The following is a 26,505-nucleotide window of genomic DNA, read 5'->3' as shown; positions in this document are numbered from 1 at the left end:
GTCAGGACCCCAAAAAAAGCAGGTGTGATGTGGGTGGTATGATGCTCAGCGCTGCAGTGACACTGACGTGGTGGTGGTGTTAGTGTGTGCTGCTCTGGTATGATGTTTGGCAACTAGTATTAGCTGCATTGGGGCAATATAGACCACAGGTCCTCAGTACCATGTCTCAGTGGACACAGTGTGTGTAGATCACAGACTACAGTTTTGATGCCGTCTGGGTGACTGTCTGTGAGGAGCGTGGTGTGTTCTCCCTGTGTCTGCGTGGGTTTCCTCCGGGTGACTGTCTGTGAGGAGTGTGGTGTGTTCTCCCTGTGTCTGCGTGGGTTTCCTCCGGGTGACTGTCTGTGAGGAGTGTGGTGTGTTCTCCCTGTGTCTGCGTGGGTTTCCTCCGGGTGACTGTCTGTGAGAAGTGTGGTGTGTTCTCCCTGGGTCTGTGTGGGTTTCCTCCGGGTGACTGTCTGTGAGGAGTGTGGTGTGTTCTCTCTGTGTCTGCGTGGGTTTCCTCCGGGTGACTGTCTGTGAGGAGTGTGGTGTGTCCTCCCTGTGTCCGCGAGGAGTGTGGTGTGTTCTCCCTGTGTCTGTGTGGGTTTCCTCCGGGTGACTGTGTGCTAGGAGTGTTGTGTGTTCTCCCTGTATCCCTGCGGGCTTCCTCCCACAGTCCCAAACAACTGCGCCCAGTGATTCCAGGTTGGCTCCGAATACACCGTGACCCCGAACCAGATAAGCGCTTATAGACATTGAATGAATGTTTATTCAATGGTATATCTTTAAGATTATATACATTGTTATAAACTTAAAAACCAGTGGAATGCATCTGTCACCTAGGGTTCAAAAACTGCTTTAATTTGAGGATTGTTCAGCCCTGGTTTGTGTGATTGTAATATCCATGATTTGTTCATAACCACCACACATTCACATCATAGAAAGTCTGACCCCATAAAATAAAAGACATTAAAACACTGGACACAATGCAGATCTTTGACAGGTTTATTTTGTTCAAGGACAATTATGCAGTCAAGAAGATCCACTTTTACACATGTCAAAAACAATGGAATCACCACATCAACATATCAAACACAATCACTGGAGGCATGGTCAAGAGCCCAGACCTTTCAAAAGTACGTGGACACCTCGGAGGAGCGAGACCCCGAGGGTGCCCCTGTCTATAAACATGTCCTTCTGGACGGCTCCTGAAGACCTGAGCCAATGTATCTCTACATCAAGATCAATTCAGATTAGTGGAATGCTTTGAAAGAAACGTGAACACACAAAACAAGAGTGAGAGCGAGGTCTAACACCTAACGTCCAAATACAAGATGGCTGTTGAGCGAGTGACCAACGTCGGCTTCTGGGGCGACTTGTTTCTGTTAAAGTGACTGCTCTCTTGCTTTAATCTGCGCTTTAAAAATTCGTTGACCACAATAAAAAACATATTTAGGGTTCCTTCAGGGCAGGTATAAAAGCAGCATTACACAAACACACCAGTACTTGTCAATCTAATCACAGCAGATGTCCACTTGTGTCTACGCTACAGTCACTGTCAGGAAGTTAATACCTTTACCTCCAAATGTATCATTTCAGAAGAACTTTCAATGGATGTTAATGGGTTTCAACTGAGCTGTTCACTCTATAATCATCCTGTTCTGACAATAAGCGATAAACAACCAAACTGCTAACAAAAGATAAATGTAATCAAGTGAAAATCTGGGGTGGGCATTCCACAATGCAGAATTTAGCCAGACAACCTAAACCCAAATTCAAGCCTGTCCAACAGAAACAGAGCTGAGGGAGATTCATACTGGACAGTCCTCGACTTTGGGCTTAAGTCACCTGGCTAACTGATGAATCCAGCTTTGTGGAATAGCCCCAGATGATCTTATAGGGGGGAGATGTTCTGGCTAAATCAGAGCTAACTTAAAAAGGAGATGACAAAATGGAAGCCAGAGGAAACTCCAAACTCAGCCGACCACCACCAAACATAACAGCGACCCTCTTCTCAAAGCAATCACCCACAGAGTTAAAGGAGTCATCCAGTGTTTGACCTCATCTCCAGGTCCAGAATGCTCGATTACCAATTTGGAGATGTTAGGAGTCTTGCCCCCGGACACTTATTAGTGCAGGGTGTTGTTCCTGCTCAAGCGGAGAGTCACACACCTGTCCGCCAGGTGGAGGACACCAGCGTTTAGAAACAGGTGATATACTGACACCTAGAGGATGTATCAGGAATTCTTTCTCAGATCCAGAACCCAACTGCCCCTGAGGAACTCTAACACTCAGAAGACAAGGGCCTCCTCTGGTGAAGGGAAACTCTAACCTGGGGAAACCTGGATGCACCATCCCGAGAGACAACCATCAACTCGCCAGAGCTGGGACGGAACGGGTCAACCCTTCCACCTCTGGCAAACAGAGGGTTCCCTCTCGAAATTACGCATCAGGGTTCCACAGGCTTCAAGGCATTCCTCTGCTTAAGGGCAAGGCCACACTGGTCCTCCATTCCCTTCTCTTCTGAGTTTTAGAGTTTCCTCAAGGCGCTAACCCATGACCAAAAACAAAAATGTAAGACCCATTTGAGTTAGAGAGACACAGACTGGTCCACACACTCATGCCTCACACAAACATATCCATGCTGCTACTTTTACACACACACACACACATCAGATTACTCTATCCTCTCAATTTTAACAAATGAGAACCAAAGGGCGCCTTGAACAGAGTTAGGCCAATTGAACATGAACGGGTTTGGAACTATGATTGTTTTAAGCTAGAGACGAGACGCTGCAGTCTACGGAGAGTGTGGATGTGCATGGTTTACTGTGTCTCTAATAACTGTGTAATCACACTTCAAATATACATGCAGTATAAACACACATTGGGGATGCATTCAGAGCTACAGTAGTTCTGCTTCTATAAACACGTGTGTATAAACGTGAGTTTATTAATTACCTGTAATTACTCAAGCGTATCCTGATAGCTACTCCATGACTGCAAACCCCCAAGGGCCCGGCGGAACTATCGGTTCTAAACTGGAGATGGCACATTGTTGTCTGTGTCTGTAGACAGATATGAGGCCTTTCTATGGGATTCAGACTTCTTAAACACAACTGCATACAGCAAAAATACAGACCGGATTTACAGCCAAACTACAGCATACAGCCATAGAACTACACTTGGTTGAGCTTTTGTTTTGTACAGAACAGCAATCACTATACAGCAAGTTATACAGACCCTACAGAACTTCAACACACTCACAGGAGTACCATCGAACCCCAGTCTGTACTCATAGACTAGCGCATTTACATACGTACTTACGTTCAATAAAATCTCCGCGTATATATTTATCTGTATGTATGTATAAAAATCACGGCGCAGATCACCGACAGTCGTCAGCGATTCTTCCTCCTCTGAGTTAATGCGGGGATTTTATTTAGATGTACAGTGGAAAAACAAAAGTGGGGAAGAGCTTTTATCCCAAGGGTCTGGATTGGATTTCAAATCCAGGAAAGACTTTTAAGACGAAGTGGTACACTTCTCTCACTCTTCAGGAAACAAAGAGTTAAAAACAGACACAAAGAAAACAACAACAACAACAATAAGAAAAAAAAAAACAATCAATAATTTACTATGTATATACACAGTCGAGCTGCGCATTCGCGTCACAGCGTCTTGTCGTTCTTCTGTTTATTTGTCGTCTCGCGGGCGCCATCTTCTCCTCTAACCCATCTTTATTTTCGATGTCTGGGGAACAAACAAAACCACAGAAGACGCGTTAGAACAAAAGAGACGACGGCTCGCTCTGGATCCACAGTAGCGCTTCCTTCACCAGGTGATTCTTCACCAGGTTCACACCCACAGTTCACCCGGGGGGGGGGGGGGGGGGGGGGTTATGTGGCAGCAGTGCCACTTTAATTCTCACCACTGCCTCCAAGGCGGAAGCTTCAAGAAGTAGGAGCAATGCTGTCTCAGGAGTCAGTGCCTCAAAAGGCAGTGTTTAACGTGAATCACATCCGAGAGACGCATCATAATCAGTGACAAAACACAATTTGGCTAATGGCTTACCTTTCTCAGTTTAACCCATCGTTCTCTCAGTTCAAATGGTGTGTGCCCTCAGTATATTAACTGCAATCAGATATTTCTGGAATTGCTTGATTACACAGAGGGTAGAACTTATTCAACCAAGAGAACGACTTACTAAATTAAGGAGAATTATTCCTGTCACACTTAATGTTGAGGGGCTCTATAAACCGTAGTTACACATCTCACACACACGTTGTATTGACTGCTACAGAGGATTTACAGTAGCTCAGACGCTAATTATATTCATTTCAACTTGAAATAACTCGTAACTCCATGTAAACCTCATTAACCTTTAAGAAAGACTTGTGTAAATACGTACGTAAATGCTGTACGACTAAAACAATGAATACATTACTTAACAAACCCTGTTGTTCCCCACAGTGTGAATGCAGCATTATTGTGGACATAATACAAAGCAGGAAGAGGCTTTCTCTTTGAGGGAGGGCTTCTCTACCTTTGACATCTTTGTAATGTGTGATTTACAGAGCCCCAAATCTGTGAGTGTCTTCTCCAGTAATAAGTGACCATTTCAGTTCAACCCTCTGTAAACGGGACCTGGGGGCTCATGGACTGAGATCAGCCGGGTCTTAATTTGCAATAACCTTGACGGGCTGCTCAGATAATCAGAATACACACACACACACACACACACACACACACACACACACACACACACACACGTGAATTGCTCTGGTGAATTGTGAGAGGCCACGGCAGAAATAGAACTGCTCACCGAGCGCAAAGTGGTGGGTGCATATCAGAGCGTGAGCACACAGACAATAACACATTATGAACATAATCGGTCAACCCTGTAACATGGATACTATCATTTACCTATTTTCACGTGGCTACAGTTTGCAGTAAAGTCACTTTGCTCAATGCCAAGAGACAGCTAGAGGGGTTCAAGGTCCCCAACCTGGAGTTGTGGAGTTGTGGAGCTGTTCTTTAAGCGTTTTTCCATCTTAAGAACATCAGTAGATTAGAGATTTTTGGACTAAACCAGAGCTGGAGAAACTTGTCCATGCTCTCATTTCTAGCATTGATTACTGTAACGGTGTCTTAACTGGCCTTCCAAAAAAGACCATTAAACAGCTTCAGCTGATTCAGAACACAGCCCCCAGAGTCTCACTCGGAGTAAAAGAAGAGAAACACTGGCAATGAACACCCAACACACACAGTACTGAAGTACACCAGTGAGGAAGCATCTCGTGTCACAACTTAAGAGGAACTTTAGAGGAATTTTCCAGTCATGAAAACCCATATAACTCTTTCTAAACCGGTATGTCCCCTGTACTGGAAATTCTGATAGAGTTAAGAAACAGTTCCAACAATAACATTGTCTTTTACAGAACGATCCTCACCTGCAAGATGGCTACGATGACTCCGAACAGCCCGATGGCGCTGCCGAAGATTTCCACAATGAGAATCTTCACAAAGAGGCTGGCGTTCTGGGCGTCGGCCAGGGCGGCTCCACTGCCCACGATGCCCACGCAAATGCCACAGAAGAGATTCGAGAAGCCAACCGTCAGCCCGGCGCCGAACATGGAGTAGCCTGAAGAGATCGTTTACAATCATCATTACCTTATTGAAGATAAACACAACTCACCAATAAAACAAAACACACACGGTATTCTTTCATTCATTGTCTGTGACCCTTATCCAGTTCAGGGTCGTGGAGGGTCCGGAGCCTACCCGGAATATCTGGGCGCAAGGTGGGAATCCTTCGCAGAGCGACACACACTCTCACACATTCCGACATGAGTCACCAATCCACATACCGGAGGAAACTGGAGCACCCAGAGGAAACCCACAAAGACACAGGGAGAACACACCACACTCCTCACAGACAGTCACCCAGAGGAAACCCACAAAGACACAGGGAGAACACACCACACTCCTCACAGACAGTCACCCGGAGGAAACCCACGCAGACACAGGGAGAACACACCACACTCCTCACAGACAGTCACCCGGAGGAAACCCACGCAGACACAGAGAGAACACACCACACACCTCACAGACAGTCACCCGGAGGAAACCCACGCAGACACAGGGAGAACACACCACACTCCTCACAGACAGTCACCCGGAGGAAACCCACGCAGACACAGGGAGAACACACCACACTCCTCACAGACAGTCACCCGGAGGAAACCCACGCGGACACAGGGAGAACACACCACACTCCTCACAGACAGTCACCCGGAGGAAACCCACGCAGACACAGGGAGAACACACCACACTCCTCACATTGTTAGGAGTAAGAGTGTAAAGTTCAAGCCAGTTCCTTGAGGGGATGCACATCTTAAAATGTGACCTGAATGCTGAAATTCCTTACAATCTAATCTGAAAGGGCTGAAACTAAGCTGTGGAACACACCTGCTTGGTAGTTACTCGCCCCGATCTCCTCTGGTGTTGTGCCAGTGAAATTCTGGAAAAAGAAAAAAAGGTCACATCGCTGGAAATCTCCCATAAACCAAACTGAGCTGCTTGGGCCCAAACAGACAACAGTAGTCTACTTGGGTTCTCACTTACATAACACTCACCTCTGCTATGTTACTGATGACAATAGCCATGATAATCCCATAGATGGCAACAGCTTCACAGAAGATAATACTGGAAAAGTAAATAAACACAGCAGTGAGAACAAAAACTAAACCTGGAAGTTCATTAGTGTTTATAAATCTGAGTTATAGCTGATGTCACAGTGTAGATTAGCGCCATATTGGGAAGCCTCTCATGACTCAAACACAATAGCTGTCATATTTAAATTGTTTGTTTCTGTCTGTCCACACTTTTAGTCCTCATTAGGGGTGGGCGATATGGGCCTAAAATAATATCACATTATTTCACGGTAGTTTGGCGATAACAATGTTCTTCGTGATATGAACAAACACTGAATAATACTTTTATTAATTTCAAGAACACACTGTTGAAACAAACTCAATGTTATACTAATTTTAATTACAGTAAATTAAATATATAGTAGCAGTTATATTTATTAAAAAGATTTAATTTACTACAAATGCTACAAACATTCAAAAACAAAATCTGTAAACATTTGCTTATTTTGTAAACTGTAACTTACTAGGATTCTGATTTTGTAGAAAACAATAATTGTAGCATATAAATCTACCACACATCCAAAGAGCAGAAAATTGTGTGCGCATATAAACAGCAAACGTAAACAGCTATATAAAGAGTAACCTTAAAACTTAACAACACAGTAAATAACAAAACATACACAGAATATTTGCTGCGCTGAGTCATTATGTAAACAAGCCAAAACATCATGATCATCACGATACTGATTTTTTTTTTACGTCATTTTAAAAACCATGATATTATCGTGAACGATACCATATGGCACAGCCCTAGTCCTCATGTACAGGAGGTCCTCGGGTTACGTCAGTCTCGAGTTACGATGTTTCATGGTTACGACACATCTCCTATTTACTGTATAAAGCCTTGTTTCGACGTAAGTGGTTTTGCATCGTAAACGTCGTAACGTGAACTTCGTGTTTGGTGTGCGTGGCGGAAGAATACACGGTTACGCGGCTCTGGATAATTAGGGAGGGGGGTTACTGTGCTGAACAAGGGTTCAACATGGATGAGACAGGCTTGTATGTACGTATGTTCCGACTTACACCGAAAATCGGTGTACGATGCGACATAGGAACAGATCAACGTCGTAAGTCGAGGACCCCCTGTACATTAAAATTAAAGAAATATAAGCATGGATCTCAGACTCATTTATCCATGTCATGTTTGTAAACAGAGCTACGTTCGTCCGTGTCTATCAGTAGAGGAGCTTCGGCCGCGTCCCAAAATAGCACCATGCTCCCTACATAGTAACCATCACATACAACTAATAATACAGCACCCAGACAGTAATTAGTATCTAATTCGACAGGAAAACATTAACCTTTTACTATTTGACATGCAGTGCACTACGTGAGTGCAGAAACTGCTATTTTGTGACCGACACTGTGCCCTACGGAGGGTGTAGGAAGACATCTGGGAGTGGAATTTGTGATCCAGGACATGACTTCACTAATTAGTCTTTGTCTGATCGCCATCAAATCTTCAACGCAAAGGTTCCGAAATGCAGGATAAGGCCTCCCCAGAACAGTAGAATCTGTTATTGAAGCAAAGGAGGGATGAACTCCACAGCCATTTTCCACCAAAAATGCTACTGTTCTTGAACCGGTTCTGTTCAGGATTCATGGAACCTTGGTGCTCTCCAGTGAACCGGCCTGAGTTTCCCCAGGTTTGATGAGAGCCAAAGGTACGTTATCGGCGGGTTTCACCACAGAGCTCAGTTCCAATGATGTGGTGGCTGAATTCAGCACCAGAACCGACGCCCAGAAATTAATGGATAGAGTCAGGACAGAGTCACTGTTTATCTACTGTCTACGGTGGGGTCAGACCAGAGTGAGATATAACACACGTGTGGAAATGTTGCTGGATTCTGAGCTTGTGCACCGCGGATAAAAGTAGCCAAAGCACTTTCTGGTTCACAAACTAATTTATGTCTGGGCAAATTCGCTGAACAGTTACAAATCAGGTTGTAAACCGATACCAAATTAGTTCCACGTTGGTGGAGAGAGGGGTAACAGTGTAACGTCTGAAATAAAAGACAGAGAAAGCTCAAACCTGACGAGGTTCTTGGTCTTAATCCTTGGGGCCTTGACTCCTCCTCCAATGATGCTGGAGCCGGTGATGTAAATACCCCTACAGAGACAAAAGCACAAACAGGGAACTCAAGACTTTTCCACATCGTAAAATTCCCCAAACCTCGCTGTGAAAGAAAAGCAGAAGAGGAAATAGTACAATCACACACACACACACAGACACACACACACAGACACTTACCAAGCTGCGCCGACCACAGAGAGGGAGATGGCAAGGCCAATCCCGAGGCTGGCCCACATAAACGGGGACGTCTCCGTGAGAAACCTGTGGGATCAGATAAGGAATCTAATGTAGTCTGGATATACACAGATCAAGATGTCCGTCATCTTGTTTCTACACTCACAGTCCACTCCCTCAGCTCCACTGACCACACAGGAGCCCATTGTAGTTCCTCAGTTACAACATTTTGTCTGTTGCCCTGAATCCTTTGTTAGCCCCTTTTCACCCTGTTCTTCATTGGTCAGGACCCCCACAGAGACGGTGTGGTTTAGAGGTGGATCATTCTCAGCGCTGCACTGACACTGATGTGGTGGGGGTGGTGTGTTAGTGTGTGTTGCACTGGTACAAGTGGATCAGACACAGCAGTGACCCTTCAAGTACAGGGTAAAAGGAGACTAACAAATCATGCAGAGCAACAGAGGTTGTTCCAATACGTACAGCTCAAAAGACGTTATTAAAACCTGTACCAAACAAGGACAAAATGACTTTGATGCAAAACACAGAACAGCGCCTCTTGTGGCGCAGGTTCTAAAGACTGTGAGTGAGTGAATTACAAGTTCGTTAGGTGAATATATGTTAAAAAGACACATCCAAATTGCTACATTCATTCATTCCAGGCAACCATTAACCTCCTACAGTCAGACAAGCAGTCAGAACCCACAGTGATCAAATTCAAATCAGAACTCACCATGCCACGTCAAACCGGAATCCAAGGTCAAAGATGGTGTAACAAGTACCTGAGAAGAGAAACATGGAGGGCCAATTAATGAAGTCCAGATTTCAGGAGAAGCATAGATGTGGAAATCCCGTGCTTCCTCTGAGACACGTCACAACGGCACTTAACAGCAGAACACTTTGAAGGAGAAGGCAAAGTGCACAGATCCATCACATCAGCTAACAGACGCCCGTGCGAGCCAGAACCATAAGCAGGGAGATGGGGGAGAGGAGGGCATCTTACCCACCCCGAGGGCCTCAGATTTATTCAGATGTGTTCACTGTCTGAATAAATCTGAATGTCAATCAGTTCTGTGTTCTCAGTTCAGATTTTAGAAAAAGGAATAAATTAAACATAAAAAGAAATAAACATGGGTCCTTGGCAGCACCCTTTGTCACATTCGCAGATCATTTAGATCTGTGTGAGCGGTCAGGCGAACTGACAGTGCTGCTCGATCTCTGGGAGCCGAGGAGCCACGGAGAGAGCTATGTCTCCTGCTCTGCTTTGTACAGAAAGTCAGTGGATTTGGTGTTTACTTACACACTTCTGGTGATAGGGCGATCGATTAGACAGCTGTGCATTTCTTGTGCACAGACCTGGTGAATGAAACCAGACGTCTCAAAGCCCAGTTTGTTTAGTTTAGGTTCACTGTTGGTTGTGGAAAGTTTATAAAATGCCATATCCATGTTGTAGATGGACAGACGCAGTGGGTCATTTTCTCAGTGGCTGGGTGGAATGTCTCTAAGCAAAGTGTGGAAGTATGAGGAAGGCTGAGATAAAAACGACAGGAAGAGGGGAGGAAAAAAATGACAGAATGGAAGACTTGGCTGAGGCTGGGTGTGACAGCTCAGTCTCACATGAGAACTTTCTGTTCCTCTTTCAGACGCTCATTCGGAACAAAATATCACTAAAGGCTCAAAAGCCTTTATAATTAATAAATATCACCATGTTACAGGTGGACACTTAATGTTGTTGGGATATTATTGTGGGTGTATTATTGTTATCACAAGACTGTAAATGATAGACCATTAATATCACACCATTACTGTAAGAGTCAATGAGATTTATGAATCTGTCATTATTGATATTGAGATAGTCTTAACTGTGAGATACTGATTTATATGAGAGACCGAGTATAAGAGTAAGTCATAATTACAAAAACTCTTCATGAGACATTACATACTATGAGATAGTAGGTAAGAGAATTTGTTATGTCATTTTGAGATATTGAGTCAAACTCATGAGATACTAAACCTATATTATGAGTAATTATGAGATAGGAATTTATAATTATAAACATCAATTAAGTCGGAATGAGGTGGTGAATGATTACTTTGAGATACTACCTCATAATCATGACATACTATGAGATAAGTTGTTAAATGTCTATAATGTTTACTGGTGGAATCAGATGACCGTTAAACTGAGAGAAATCGTGACTTCCAGAGGAGGGGGGGGGGGGGGGGGGAGATTAACTCCTGTCTGTGGGAGCTGGTGTCTTTAATTTATTTAACTTATTTCTCCTAAACGCACGGATTCAGCTAGAAACTCCACCGCAGACGGGTTTACCGAAAGCAGGCGGTTCATTTCAGGGGAAACAGCGGACATTCAAATGATTTTATTTATTTTTTTGCTCATTGCCCCCAATCTGACCCTTTCTCCCAGTCTCTTCGCACTCTTTAATCACTCTGTGCCCCATTTACTCTTCATTTCACATTCAAAACCTTTCATTTTCTCTGTATGATGAAAATGTTATAAACACAGTACATAGCAATGAAGCTAACTAGCGTAGCTTAGCTCTAACTAGCTTAGCTTAGCTCAAACGGCAAAGACCGTCCCTGTCTCACACCGCTGCATGTTCCCTACAAAGTGCACACTAGGTAGGGATTTGGGGATTTAAACATTACAAACAAGTCTAATTTAAAGGGATAATATATTAAATATAAAAATTAATCACCTTAAAATATTCTAATTCTAAAATATTTTTATGACGTTTTTAAAGCAGCACACTGTAAATTTGGCATGTGTAGATAACTGAAGACTTCTGTGGTGGAATAAATTAAGTGCATGAAATGTGTGGAAGAACATGGTGTAACACTGGTTGTGCTGGATTCCAATTCCAGAAGCAGATTGTGTGTGATTTTAATTCGCAAAACGGTCTGAAAACAATCCAACCTAAGATCTGTGGCCTGAAATTTACAGTTGACTTTGAGACTAAAGAGTGTCCCGTAGGAAACATTCATACGTGGGTGATGTGCCCTTGAGCAAGACGCCTAACCCCTAAACTGCACCCTGGGTGCTGAGACTGGCAACCCACTGCCCTGGTGATGTGGGTGCTCACTGCTCTAGTGTGATTGGCTTAAAAACTGCTCACTAGTGTGTGTTTGTGTTCACTACTATGAATAGGGTAAATGCAGAGTACCCGTTTCCACAAGTGGATTAATAAAGTAACTCTTCCTCTTTTGAGTGAACGAATGACTGTTTCAAGCTGTTACTACACAGCAGCAGCAGATCATTTTCCTCTTTACTCAAAAATGTAATTTTTCAACTTCACCTGCAACAAAATAAGTCCTGCACATTTAATACAGCAGTTTTACACCTCCATGGTTAAAATGTACTTGATTCTTGATTAAATAATTAAGCAAAAGAAGCTCAATTTGTATCATAAAATCTCCTTTTCATTAACATAGATCCATATAAATTGCCTTAAAGATCTCACCTTGTTCCCTTTCTAAAAACTCAGTCTAATCCCTAGTTTAAGTTCACACCACATAATTCGTTCGTGTGTGCACATTTTTCACGGGCTTTTTGTGTATTTCTGTAATCAAATATTTATCTGTCCAACTGGATTAAATAAGTATGTAAATGTTTATAAATCGCCCTGAAAACTGTATTAGAGGCTGGTACTTCCTAACTCACCTAGTGCGCACTCTGTAGGGACTTAGGCGCCATTTGCGACACGGCTCGAGAAAATCGTTAGCGGCTCGTCGAGAGCAAAACCACCAAATATAAGAGTCTAAAAGTCCACCTCAATCAGTTAAAGCCGCAGAAACACGTCCAATGTAAGAAGGGAGAACGTAAATATGGAAATGAAGGCGTTATTAGGTGTTTGGTCTCACCGACGATGAGAATGGTGCTCCAGAAGGCCAAGGTGATCCCGCTGTAGAGAATGGCGTGTCCGTTCATCATCCACTCCACCAGCAGCGCCAGCTTGCCGCAGAAAACAGAGCGTACAGGTAGAAATAAACCTGTTAATCACGGCCCCGTGGCGGCTCGGAGAAACGCGTTGGACCCGTAACAGAACTCGACTCGGACACAGCCCGTGAACGTAGCCTCCATCAGACGGCGGCCAGAAGCAGGTCATGTGACCGAGATCAGGCCCATGGCATGTGACTCAAACCCGGGCAGCGTTCACCGCCGCGCTGCGTCAAACAGTGTTTAAAAACGGTTTCACACTGTTTTCAATTCCACTGTGCGGTTCTTGTAAATTCACTATTAAAAGCTGTTATTTAAAACGACTTGGAAAGGTTTATCACACGATTTCAAACTATTTTCGACTGAATTGGAGTTCATTTTAACAAAAAAATGGGTTTAAATGATTTCACAAATCAGGTTTTCTCAGTCCTCTGAAAATTTAGAGGGATTTGTTGTTCCTAGTGTTTCCTGTTGGGTAAATTGTTTTGATTCTACTGGTTTCTAATGGTTAATAGTAACCTGATGGCATTCTCCATGATGATATTATAAAACCTAATTTAACAAACTACTCTTTATTCATGTAATGGTTGATACTAGTCTCATAGATAACGCTTGATATAAATTATTCCTCATTTCACAATATTACACTAGAATACACCCATTAGCTGTTATTTTAGCCAGAATATATGCCCAAAATATGAGGAGTGAAGTATTCTTTGCCCTTTTCCAATAGGAAAGGCATGCCTTTGGGTTTAAGTTCGCTGGCTCAACTGACAAATCCATCGTTGTCAATTCCACTATTGGACCAAACTGTTTCGACTGTTTTTAAATGTTCATAGTTGTTCTTATAAAACATTAACTCCTCCAAGCTGCCAGCAAAAGCCCTTTTCAGTTTCTTGTGATTTCATTTAGACTGTGGGGTGCATTTATATCCAACCATGTTCAACGTTGTCTAAAGAGTTCCAGCTGTTTTCCAGAAGATTCAAACAGTTTGGAAATGGACTAAAATTGGGGGATAGTTTATAAATTTGGGGTCATTCCACAAAGCAGTGAGGTATATTTATCAGACGGCCTCATAAGACAGTATTAAGAAATGTTCAGTGTGTTTTTATGCTCAGCCATATGAACATATGAATGTGCGCTACAGAGAGGTATGTTTAGGAAAAGCTGTCAGTGAGGCAGGACACTATTAATTTTACACCCTCCCTTAAGTGCATGCAAATGTAAACTATTCTCTATGTTTGCCTTATTTGGAAAGGAGAGAGCCATATAGACAAAAGGATTCGAGCCAGACGGGGAGAGGGACAAATAGACACGGGACAGAGATGATCGGAGCGCTCAAATTGAACACCCTCTCACGGGATCCTTAAGAACCCGTAAGACACTGTTTTGGTAAATAAAGATGTATTTACACTTTTAACCGTGTCTGCGGAGATTCTTTTCCATCACCTATCTTCACAACACAGCAAAAGTTAACAACAAAGTTTGGCGACGAGGATGGGATATGAGCTGTGACCTGTTTGCTTCAGATGACCCCTGCATTCGAACTACCGCTTAAAAGCCGGCAAATAGAAGGTGAGATTTTCACAAATTTGAGCGCTGGTTGGGTGTTTGGGCTGTCTGATGCAGAAAGAGTTGCATTCATAAATAGACTCATTAGTGTATGCAGTGTTGTGTTGGAAATGGTGTTGGATAAAGATTCTCCGTTCTAAATTTTTAACTATAGTCATTGTAATAGAGAAATGAAGAAAATAAAAGGGAATAATGAAGAAAAGAGTAAAGAGGAAAAAGAAAAGGAAATGTTGAAGTATAAGTGTAGAATAGCTTAATTAGTAACGATAAGGTGAGCTGCTGATGACATGCACGTTTGGGTAAACAGGGCCCTATTTTTGCTTGAAACTGTAAGACATGAATCACAGTCATTGCGTGAAAGTAAGCTTTGAGTTTTTTTTTTTGGAATTGGATTGTATTGAAATAGTGAGAAGCCCTGGGCCCAGTGGCATTTGGTTAAAATTTATTTAAGGTTAAATGGAATTTAAGGTTTTAAGGATAACGAAGAGAAATATATGGAAAATAGAGGAAAAGAGAGTTAAATAAAGAAAGGAAGCCGCAGATTTCGGATATAAGCCCTCGTGGAGGCGGGAATAGCCCGGCCGCAAATCCTGAAAAATTCACTAGGCGATTTTTTGGGTCAGTTTGATGAGAAACTGGAGGTGTGATGCAGAGATTTAATTAGGGGTGCCCACTCGAAACACTGTTGACGAACACTGTATTGATGCTGCCTCTTTTTGAATTATTACACCTCATAAGGTAGCATAAATTAAAAATAAGGAATAAGAAATAAGGAAATAAGGTAAGGGCGGCAATAAAAAGCATGCTGTTAATGTGTGAATGGGTCGACTATGAGAAATTGTGTTGAAAATGATGAGTGTGTGTAAGCGCTGTTTGGAGGATGTTGGAGTATGTGTGTGTGCCTAGTGAGTTAAGAAAAAAGGAGTGTCTTGCTGTGCATGTGTGTGAGTCAGCTGAAAGAATTTTTTTGGGAGAAAAAGAGGGAGTGATCAACCCCCTCCCTTCTGTGGTTGCATATTGAGTGTGTGAGGGGGAGAACTGGTTTCTCCCTTGCGCTGTAAAAAAGCCATGAATTTTCTGTGGGAGTGTTTTTAGAAAAAGGGGGAATGTGATAAAGAATGAGAGATTTAGAAATTAATAGGGAAGAAAATTTGTAATGGTAAAAATTATGAGCTTCGTTCAAGGACAGTTATTTAAATGAATATGAACCTCAATAAAATGAGGGGTTTGTTTATTTATGACAATGAGCCTGAACGGAAGACGTTTTTAAAGTAAAGATATATAAAGTAAAAATAAATGAGCTTTCTGGGAGACAGTAAATTAAGAAAAACAGTAGAAAATGAGCTCCAGAGAGACGATTTTATGAGCTTTCTTGGAGACTATACATTAAGAAAATATAGACAATGAGCTCCAGAAAGACGTTTTTAGATGTTGAGAATAGGAGAAAGGAGAGCAAGGTGTAAAGCTGAGTAATTAATAGGGTACATTGGGGAAACTGTAAGGTTTAATCATGGGAACTAAAGGGAAAATTGTTATTGAAGAAAAAGGAGAAAAATTTTGAAATCTCCATATGATGGCTTTTATTGGGAGAAAAAAAGTGTTCATGGGTCTGGTTCCTCTCATTTTGTTGAATTTTTGAGATCTTATGCTTTGCGGAGGGGTCTCTTTCTGCAAGTGTGTAAGGCCTAGAATTCACTCTTGAAAAAGAGAAAAATGGCAGGACTTTGATTTGTGACGTACTGATAAAAGCCACGTTGATTTGATTTAAATAGAAACTAATAGTTATTGGGCAAATTAGAAAATATTGATGTATAGTGCTGTGCAGGGGTTTGAAGCTCCTGATAATGGGTGTGGTGCTTGTGTTGTGCTTATGATCTAAAATAAAAGCGAATAGAGGATTAATTTAACATAGTGGGTGAGAGTGAATTGGTGGAGCAGTAATTTGTTTGTGTTCTCTTTGAATGCAATAGTTTGATGAAATTGAGATACATTGAATGGGGTAATTGTTTTAGGCCAGTGGAACTGAGGAATGGCCTTATATGGAGGGAGCTGCATTAAGGATGAACTTACTGCCATCAATCACTTTAGACCCTTTTAAGGGGGGTTGAGATTAAGGTCGTTTGGGCTTCAAGCCAATGAAGAGATTTGTTGGAGGTGTTTACAATATTGAATGAAGGGTAAAAATGTTATGAATGAACTAAATGTTGGTAAATAAAATACAAATAAGCATATTGAATGTTTAATTACTAAGAAGTAAGCTGAATGTATTAAATTTCTATTTGTCTTTTTATCCTGTGGGGTGTGTGTGTGTATGTGTGTGAGTTGTCTCATTTTAAAGGAGACGGTGAGAAGAGGACCAGGAGGAGAAAAGGGGGGTCAAATTTGCCCATAGCAGAGCAGACTGCATAAGGCCAGTCATTTTATCCACAAACTTCTTTCACAAACACCTGCATTGATACATTTAGATTAAATCATTAATAGGTCTCATTATTAAAAAGTAATAATTGGAAATTCATTGATTTGTTTATCTATTTGCATTTAGTCCATTAGAGGTGCTATAGTACATGACATAGACTTCTTCAAAGAAAGCTTGGCAACAGGTTGTTCATTTTTAAGATAATAATTTGATTATAAAGAATTAACAACGTGGTTTATGAAGAAAAATTATTATTTGAAAAGGGGTTTCTGATCTAAGCTTTGCTATAAGTGTATGGGGTTGCAAATATTTGGTGGTAATCATATTTAGAAGTGCTTGTTGAGTCTTATATAAGTTTGTATATTCTTTAATTACAAGATAGTTACTGAATGTTTAATAAATCTAGGTTTATGGTGCACTTAGTAGTTATATCACTTAGTAAAGGGGATTTAGTGGTGTGAATTGTATTGCATATTAAGGTTTGATTTCTCTGAAGTTGGCAAATTCAATTGGGGATTAATTTTTATTGATTGTGGTAATATAGTGGCATATAAACAGAGGAAAAAAGGGAGAGAAATAATTAATAAGTGTAAGTTGGGAACATATTTAGTCATTATTATGCTAAAAATGGGCACTAATGTTTCAAAAGGGGTTACTCCTGTTGATATAGTTAAGAAAAATAATCCTCTAATAAAAGGCATTGCAAGAATATCAGAAAAATTTTATAAGCGATGGCCTGACATAGACCAACCATGGCCGGTAGAGGGGACACTTAACCCAGATGTAATTAAAACAATAGAGGTACTTGTATCAACATATAAAGCAGGACAGAAAAAAGGGCGTCAAGGAGAAAAGCGAAAGGAAAAAAGAGAAATAGAGCTTGGCATTCTCCAGTTATTTGAACAAGAGAGTCAGAAACTGATGAAGGCAGCGAAGGACAAGAGGGAGAAGAGTGTAGACGCGATTAACCAACTTACGAAAAAACCGAAAGACAGATGGCCGAAGTTAATGTGTCTTTTTCACATGTGGACTCAGTTAAGACACCACCACCTTATGAGAAGGAAGTGAAACGTGAAAAAGCCTATCCTCAGCTTCCAGTGATTAGTCAAGGAGGAAATTATCACATTGAAGACGAAGATGAATGCATCATTGAAACGGGACAAGCAGAGACAACGATAAAACTGTATCCAAGTTCCAAAAGCAAGAAGAAAACTCGACGTCTGCAGACTAGAGGTGAACTGAGAATGAGAAGGAGGACCATTGAAGATGAGGATCTGAGTGACCAGGAGGAGGCCATGGGTGGATATGACCCAGCCATCAGACGAATGCTAGCTAAAGCAGAAAAAAGAGGAGATGTGAGTAGAAGGAAAGAGGACTCAAGAGATGGAAGTTCTGATGAAACAGAGAATGAAGACAGTGATGATGGATGGAAGAGTAAGGGATCTTTCTCTGAAAGAGGATTCTTTCCTGCAACATCCAGCACAAGAGGAGAAGACAGACGAAGAGCTTTGAGAGAAGTAGAAAAAAGTATAGACCAATGTTTATTGAACTTAGATAATGCTTCTAGCTCACTGGAGACACAACTGAAAGAGTTGCAGACATATGAGGAGGATCTGAAAAATGAAGACACTAAAAAATCTGAAAAACAATACACTTTGCGTCCAAGGAAAGGGAAATCACTTGAAAAGATGTGTCCAGTGATAGTCCGTGGACGGAATTTGGAATACAAGCCTTGGCAAAATACAGATATGTCAGATATCATGGAAAAGTTACCTACTTTGCAAGAAGGAGCACATCCTTGGATTTCAAAATTGGAAGAGCTTCTGGTGGGAACGCAGCCAGCAATAGGTGACATAAAGAGACTTTTAGCAAATCTCCTGGGAGTTCCAGCCATGGAAGAAATTCTACAGAAAGCGGGCCTAGAACGATATGTAAGAACTGCTGTTAATGATCCAGAGCTGTTTGCTGCAATCAGAGGTCGAATGTGGAGAGCATTGAAAGATTCATTTCCAACCAATGTGCATCCTGACAATATCCTGATTGAGCCTTTGGGAGAAGATGAGAACCCGAGAGCCTATGTGTCAAGAGTCCATCAGGTATGGAGAAATGTCACAGGAAATGATCCAGATTTAAATCAGATGGAACAGTCAATTTTGCGAGCCAAATTACAGAAGGGACTACCCTTACCAGTAAGAAGTAAACTGGCAGAAGTAGTGGGTCTCGGAAGCATGGCAAAGAGTGTCTATACAGATCATATAGCCCATCAAGTGGAGCTATATAGAAAGAAGGAACATGATCAGAAAATACAGGATGAAGAGACCCTCAGAAAGCTGAACCAAATACAACTGGTGGACAACAAGAAAAAAGAAAAGAAACAAGCTGTAGTCATACAAAGTCAGCCTCCTAATCAGCCAGGACCACATCTGGATCAGACTCAACCTCAAGTGAGCCAGTCAGCATCAGTTGCTCCAGTGACTCCCTGGCCACAGCCAGTGTTTGGTCAGGTGCAGACATGGAGAGGAAGAAGTCAAGGAAATCTAGGAAGAGGAAGACCAGGAAGATTCAGTCTGAACTTTCAGCAGCCTCCTGAAGTGTGCTATAATTGTGGACAGTTTGGTCATTTTGCTCGTGAATGCAACCGGCCAGGAGGAAACTTCAGGGGATACTTTAGAGGAGGATTCAGAGGAGGATTCAGAGGACAACAAAGGTCAATCAAGGGACCTGTGAACCCTTATAGGGGCCCGGAACCAGGATTCTAGGGATGCCCGGAGAACTCGTGTGGGAGGTGTCAGCTGGTAGCAATAGGGCCGTAGAGAGATCCAACAATAGAGGTGAAAATAAATAATCGACCATTGACAATGATGGCAGATAGTGGAGCTGCTTTCACCTGTATTCGGCCTGAAGATGCTATACACCTCCCCAGGTCTGGTCAGATGATTCGGACAATCGGGTTTGAGGGAGTAAAACAGCTGATTCCTCTCACAGAACCAATTGAGCTCTGCTATAAACATCTGAAGACGACAATACCCATACTGGTATCAGAACATACACCTATTGCACTTTTGGGAAGAGATGCTTTGTGCAGACTGAACTGTACAATAAAATGTACACCGGACGGCTGCCCGGTGGAAGTGCCGAGTGAAATGATTGATCAACTGATGATGAAAACAGAGACTGAAGCTTCTTCAGTATTTTGGATTGGAAATCTTAGCGAAGAATTCTTGGAACCAGCCAAGATGTGGGAGAAGTTTATTGTAGCAAACATGCCTGATGCAAAGACTCCAGAGTATCCATTTCATTGTACACTGAAATACTTTAAGGATGCTGAACAATCAGATGGAGAACAATGGCTGAGTCATCAACCAAAGCAAGTTGAATTATGTTCATGTTGCATAATTTTGGGACCACAAGGAGCTGCTATGAAGATAGACAAAAATGATTACTTGCATAAAGAGTTTGAGATGGGAAAAAGTGTACCACATGTGACTTTGCTGGTGTCTGAAGATTGTGAGCAGAAACAAATAGGTGAAATGATGGCAGAAGCAGAAGAAGTTGTCTTTAAACCGCTTAAAGAGAATCTTTCCATCTGGAGGAGTGAAGATCAGAGATTTATTAAGATTATGATTACTGCTCAAGGACAAGGACAGCCACAAGTCATCAGGATGACACATGAATCACTTTACAATGAGAAGATGGATTCAAACTCTTTGAAAGAGGAAATGCTGAGATATGTTCCAAAATGTTTATGGTCACAACATAGCACTGACATTGGATTTGTGAAGTCAGCTCAACCAGTGAAAGTTGAACTCCGACCAGGAACAAAACCTCCGTGGAAGCCTCAGTATCCTTTGAATGAAGAAGCAATCAAAGGGATTGAACCACAAATTGAAGGTCTTGTGAAGGCAGATGTTCTGAAGATAACACAGAATCCGCAGAGTAATACACCTTTGTTGCCTGTGAAGAAGCCAGATAACTCTTATCGTTTAGTACATGATTTGAGAGCAGTAAATGAAGTAGTAGCAGACTTTCCAGCAGAAGTGCCAGATCCACATGTTTTGTTAGCCCAAATTCCTTCGAATGCAAAGTATTTCACAGTATTAGATTTATGTGGTGCATTTTTTAGTGTTCCACTAAGTGTAGAAAGTCAGGGTTTATTTGGGTTTACTTACAAGGGACAATTCTATGAGTATAAGAGATTACCACAGGGATATAAACATAGTCCTCACATTTTCAATAAAGTATTGAAAGATGATTTAGTTGGGGTAGATCAGAAGTTAAAAAGTACTGTCATTCAATACATGGATGATATTCTTCTTAGTGCATCAGGTGAGGAAATAGGTCATAAACTAAGTGTAAGGATGCACAAACGGTTGCCAAGTTTTTGTGTAGAGAAGTCATAAGCAGGTGGGGACTTCCAGATCGAATATCCTCAGATAATGGGAAAGAGATTTTGGATAAAACAGTGAAACTAATTTTGCAAAAATTGGGAATTAAACAGCGTCTGGGAGCTGTGTACCATCCGCAAAGTCAAGGGATTTGTGAAAAAAAAAAAGAATGGTGTCTTGAAAAATCGGATTGTTAAAATCTGTCAGCACACGGGGTTAAATTGGATAGCAGCACTTCCATTAGCATTAATGGTGTGTCGCTCAAGTGAGCTGCGTGATTTACACATGACTCCTCATGAGTTGATGACAGGCAGACGAATGCCAACGCCATGTTTGCGTACGAGTGGGAAAGGTCCAAGTTTAGCTCTTTTAGAAGATGACATGAGAGCATATGTTTCATACTTAGCTAATTTACATAAAAGAATATCCACATACGTTTCAGAAAAGCAAAGAAAAGAGGAGGAGCAGGAGAGACTGGATGAGCAAAGGAAGAATACAGTGCAGCCTGGAGACAAGGTGTTTGTAAAGGTATTTAGAAGAAAATGGTATAACGAACGCAGAGAAGGACCTTTTGAAGTTGTTCGCAGTACTGGAACGGCAGTTCAAGTCAAGGGGTCTCCAACGTGGTATCATTTATCTCACTGTGTTAAAGCACCAAGTGAAGAGGAGCCTTTCTCAAAGGGAGGAGAGATTGCAGGTTCAGGAGAACCAAAAGAACATGAGGGAGAAGAGGTTGAAAATAACATGCAAGAAACAAATCAGAGTAGATCTCCTGAAGAGGAGATTGTCCCTGGTTTGGATGATGCTGATGACTCTGTGTATATTTCTGATGATGCCAGACATGACACAGCAGATTGTAAACGAGACAAAAGGTTTGGAGAAATTGAATTTCAATATGTCCCAGAAACAGCAGGTCCTATTCCAGAAAGCAGTAATTCCATTTCAAAACAGTTCAGAGACTTGGATCAAGAAAAGAGTCCAAGACCAGTTCGGAAAAAGGTTAGACCTAAACGGTATGAGAACTAAAGAGAATGAAACTTTAAAGAATTTTACTTTTTCAGTGTCGAAAGTTAGTGAGGGGGTAAATGGATCACATCTAACTACACTAATGCCTTTGATAATTTCAACAACATCATCACCTTTCAAGACAGTGGTTAAAGCTAAATTAGGTAAAGCAGTTCATCTTCCCTGTAAATGTGGAAGATTTAATACAGGGGGTAATAGTCCTCCTGAGTGGAAAAATAGTCGTGGTGAAAAAGTGGTGTTAACAGGACCTGAAGTTGATCATTTGCCTCATGACCAGAGAAAGTATCTTTTGTTTAATGCCTTTAGGTGGTTCAGAGTTAGAGATGATTGTTCAATTCTTTTACGTAATGTTACATGGGAAGATCAAGGGGAATACACTTGTACTTATTTGGAACCAGAGCTTAAGTTTGTGCCATTTCAAAATGTGTGGAGAGAAGGGTACATAACTCGTACAGTGATAGTGATGATAAAGGACCAGAGTCCTATTGAAGTTTTTACATCTATTAAAAGAGTTCAGGACCAAACCACTATAGCAATGATTCTGAAGGTTACTAAAGAACAAATTAAGCCAATTACTTTAGCTCTAGAGATAAGTAAAGGAAATAATGTAACTAATCGGATTACTACTTTAGATATGCCATTAAAGGAGATGAATAGCACTACACTGCCAATGATGACTTCTGCTTCGGGTACATCTGAATCTAGCACAACTGTTGAAAAGGGAAAAATAACAAGATCACATAATGTTGTAAAAGTAACCCAGACTCCAGAACTAATGTCCTTTCCATTACAGAAGGAAGTAAACATAACACAGGGTCCAGAGTTAAATATGGAGCATGAAGTGAATATCAGTCAAGTGACTTTTGAAGCTAGAAACCCAATGGAAGACATGGATTCAAAGGGTTTAGTAACCACTGAGAAAATCACTTTAGAAGGGCAGAGTGAGTTTTTTGATTCTGACTGGACATCTGAAAAAATGACTGACCATTACCATGCATTACAGAAAAGAGAAGCAAAATGGAAAGCATATGGATTTGATTCTTCAGTGTTACAAATCACAGGCCCATGGGCATCTAGAAATTTATGGTTTCAGCAAATAACCCATTCCGTAAGAATGAGTACGAGGTTGACTGGTCCATGTGTGGTGAAAGTTCCATCACCAAGCACATGGCCATCAATTTTAGAGACAGTACCAGAACCATTGCATTCTATGTGTCAATCTTATGCTTTATCGTGGTTAATATATCAGCAAAACTCTGAAGAAGATATAATAATGACTTTATCAGTGCATTTGTTTAGACCTAGATTAAATTGTACTTGGTTGATGAAGTTACCATATGTGAATTTCCTTAATCGGCATGAAAATATACTGACAGCACAGCCTGATGCGATGGAAGTAAAATCTGTGGAGACTAAAGACTGTTTTTGTTCCAATGATACTCACAATGGACAGGGGATGTTTATGGGAATATCTGATTGTGCTCGTTATAAGATGAATTTTAAAGAGCCTAAACCTAAGGATGTTTTGTTTAAAGTGAATTTTCATACACCAGATAGCAAACAGAGTAGAACATTAATGGTGCAGTATGACATTTTGCCTGTAAATGTGACTATAGGAAATTTTAAGGATATTTGGTGGGTTTGTGGAGATAAAGCATACATATTTCTACCATATGGGTGGACAGGCTGTTGTTATATGGCAACATTAAAGCTTCCTTATGAGGTTTATACTCTCCAAAAAGTTGAAGCAACTGATGAAGGGAATTCTGAAGGTAATTCTGTAAGAAGAAAGAAAAGGGAAATGGCTCAGTTTCATAACTTGGAAGCCTACCATTGGAGAATCAGTATAGGAGAAAAATGGGGTATAGGATTATTCCCATGGTATGGTGTGACATTTTTAGCAGATCATATAGATAATATTACGTACACTTTACAAGGGTTTGCTAATGAAACAATAAGAGGGTTTCAGTTTTTGTCAAATACTCAAAAAAGTCACAGATTAACTTTGTTGAAACATGACATGGCTCTGGATTACATTTTAGCTAAGCAAGGAGGTTTATGTGTAGCTTTGAATTTGACAGGGGATGTCTGTTATACTTTGATTCCAGATAATTCGGATAATATGACTAGTGTTATAGAAGCATTGAAGCATATAAGGGAGGCGTTTGGTCCATCAAAAGGAGCTGGATGGTCTGTGAATGCTTGGTTATTGGAGAAATTAGGACCACTAGGAGCAATGTTGGCTCAAGTTTTTGGAGCAGCCCTTTTAGCAGTGTGTATAATGTTTTGTTTTTGTACACTGTTGTTAACTTGTGCAAAAGCTATGATTTTGAGATGGGTTGGAGTTGTAATGCCTGGAGATCAAGTACAGATGCCATTATTAAGTAGAACCGACTCAGACAAACATGAGGAGGAAATGTTGGAAAACAACCTGGTAGAAAGATATCCATTTTGAATATCCACTTTTATATATTTTTCCATTCACTTATGATATTATCTTTTATTTTGTTAGGTTTATTATTTAGTAATCAAGTATAAAGATTGTAGGATGAAAGTATACACTGTAGCTTATTAAACGTATTAATCCATTAATGTTACTATTATTAAAGTTTTATTTGATGTTTATTTGCATCTATCATTTTTGCAAAAGATACTGGCTGTTGTTTCTTTCTTCCAGAAAGAAAAAGGGGGGAAGATCACTGTAAGGGAGGATGGTTGTTCGAGATTCCTGAAATGCTACAGGGATCCAAAAACTCAAAAGAGGACAATAAAACAGAAGGACTTTGAAAAAGAATTGTGAAGACTTGCTGAAGCTCAATATGTCATCAACATCACATCAGAAGACAAAATTGCTGAAAAGACAATATTATGTCATATGTCTCTATTGAATTGTTTATTATTAGTAATCTTTGATAGTGATAAACCATTATATGAGTAATATTAAAAATTGTAACAACTGTTTATTATGAAGATTTATAGACTGATGAAATGTAATCTGTGTAAGTGTATTGAAATCTCAGAGTTTTTTGTTTGTTTTATCGATGTTAGGGCCAAGGGGTGTGTCAGGTAGGGACAGGTCCACTGGAAGGTCCGATGGGTCGACCAGCCTGAATTTGGACATTGGTTTGATTTTATTTTCTGAGATTTTTATATACATTTACTTAAGTCAAATCCCTACACATATAGAATAAATTTAATTGGATTGGAGTACAATTTTGATCGCCTGGGCAGAGAGGGATCGTTGAGGGAATTTTTCCTGTCTAAAATGTTTGAAGGATTTTCAAGAAAGATGGCTGCCTGGCAGGTTTTTTCGCCCTCACACTCCATGAAATTTTGTTACATCATAATGCAAGTGATGTTAAAATTGTGTGTAGGAAGGTATCACTTATTTGTTATGACATTTACATGTATGGGTTGCTTAAATTTTTACGAGACTTTAACAGTCTCGAAGGGAGGAAATTATGAGGTATATTTATCAGACGGCCTCATAAGACAGTATTAAGAAATGTTCAGTGTGTTTTTATGCTCAGCCATATGAACATATGAATGTGCGCTACAGAGAGGTATGTTTAGGATAAGCTGTCAGTGAGGCAGGACACTATTAATTTTACACCCTCCCTTAAGTGCATGCAAATGTAAACTATTCTCTATGTTTGCCTTATTTGGAAAGGAGAGAGCCATATAGACAAAAGGATTCGAGCCAGACGGGGAGAGGGACAAATAGACACGGGACAGAGATGATCGGAGCGCTCAAATTGAACACCCTCTCACGGGATCCTTAAGAACCCGTAAGACACTGTTTTGGTAAATAAAGATGTATTTACACTTTTAACCGTGTCTGCGGAGATTCTTTTCCATCACCTATCTTCACAACACAGCAAAAGTTAACAACAGCAGCTTCTTAACTTTAGTGCAAGTGTATGACATCTCTTCTCTCTCCTTCTAATGGTTGGGCTTGATTTTGGGCTGAAGATACCAGTTAAGTGAGAAATTCCGTGTTGTGGAAGTCCACTCCCTTCAAGAACTCCTTTCAAGATGGCTGCAGGGATTCCATCTTCTACCTCACGTGGCCTTGTGGGTACCACCGTCTTCTTGAAGGGAATTTTGATTCCTGAGTCCAGTGGAAAGTTGCAGAACCTCATACAGAGTAATATCCCAGAATTCATTTTAAGTAATTGTCACCACCACGTGCTGAAAGCTGATGTTTT

The 26,505-nt window shown here is 41.0% G+C and overlaps 1 protein-coding gene across 1 annotated transcript; it reads right to left on the bottom strand.

Annotated features, from left to right (window-relative positions):
• Positions 1-979: 979 nt before the first annotated feature.
• atp6v0b (ATPase H+ transporting V0 subunit b) lies at positions 980-13,092 on the bottom strand. Its single transcript, XM_066681617.1, has 8 exons — positions 12,823-13,092; positions 9,677-9,725; positions 8,950-9,033; positions 8,731-8,808; positions 6,621-6,690; positions 6,454-6,505; positions 5,436-5,626; positions 980-3,735 (listed from the first exon to the last, which is right to left on the bottom strand). Exons 1-8 carry the CDS (start codon positions 12,890-12,892, stop codon positions 3,712-3,714), a joined length of 618 nt encoding a protein of 205 aa, XP_066537714.1. The 5' UTR covers positions 12,893-13,092; the 3' UTR covers positions 980-3,711.
• Positions 13,093-26,505: the final 13,413 nt, after the last annotated feature.

Source organism: Hoplias malabaricus, chromosome 9 (assembly GCF_029633855.1).
Source record: "Hoplias malabaricus isolate fHopMal1 chromosome 9, fHopMal1.hap1, whole genome shotgun sequence".
Classification (NCBI taxonomy): Eukaryota; Metazoa; Chordata; class Actinopteri; order Characiformes; family Erythrinidae; genus Hoplias; species Hoplias malabaricus.
This window is presented reverse-complemented; position numbering and strand designations above follow the sequence as displayed.

Coding starts and splice junctions, on each gene's coding strand:
- atp6v0b (XM_066681617.1), bottom strand. CDS start 12,892: ATGATGAACGGACACGCCATTCTCTACAGCGGGATCACCTTGGCCTTC. Junction 9,726..12,822: donor GAGCACCATTCTCATCGTCG/GTGAGACCAAAC, acceptor TTCTCTTCTCAG/GTACTTGTTACACCATCTTT. Junction 3,736..5,435: donor TCATCGTAGCCATCTTGCAG/GTGAGGATCGTT, acceptor TTTGTTCCCCAG/ACATCGAAAATAAAGATGGG.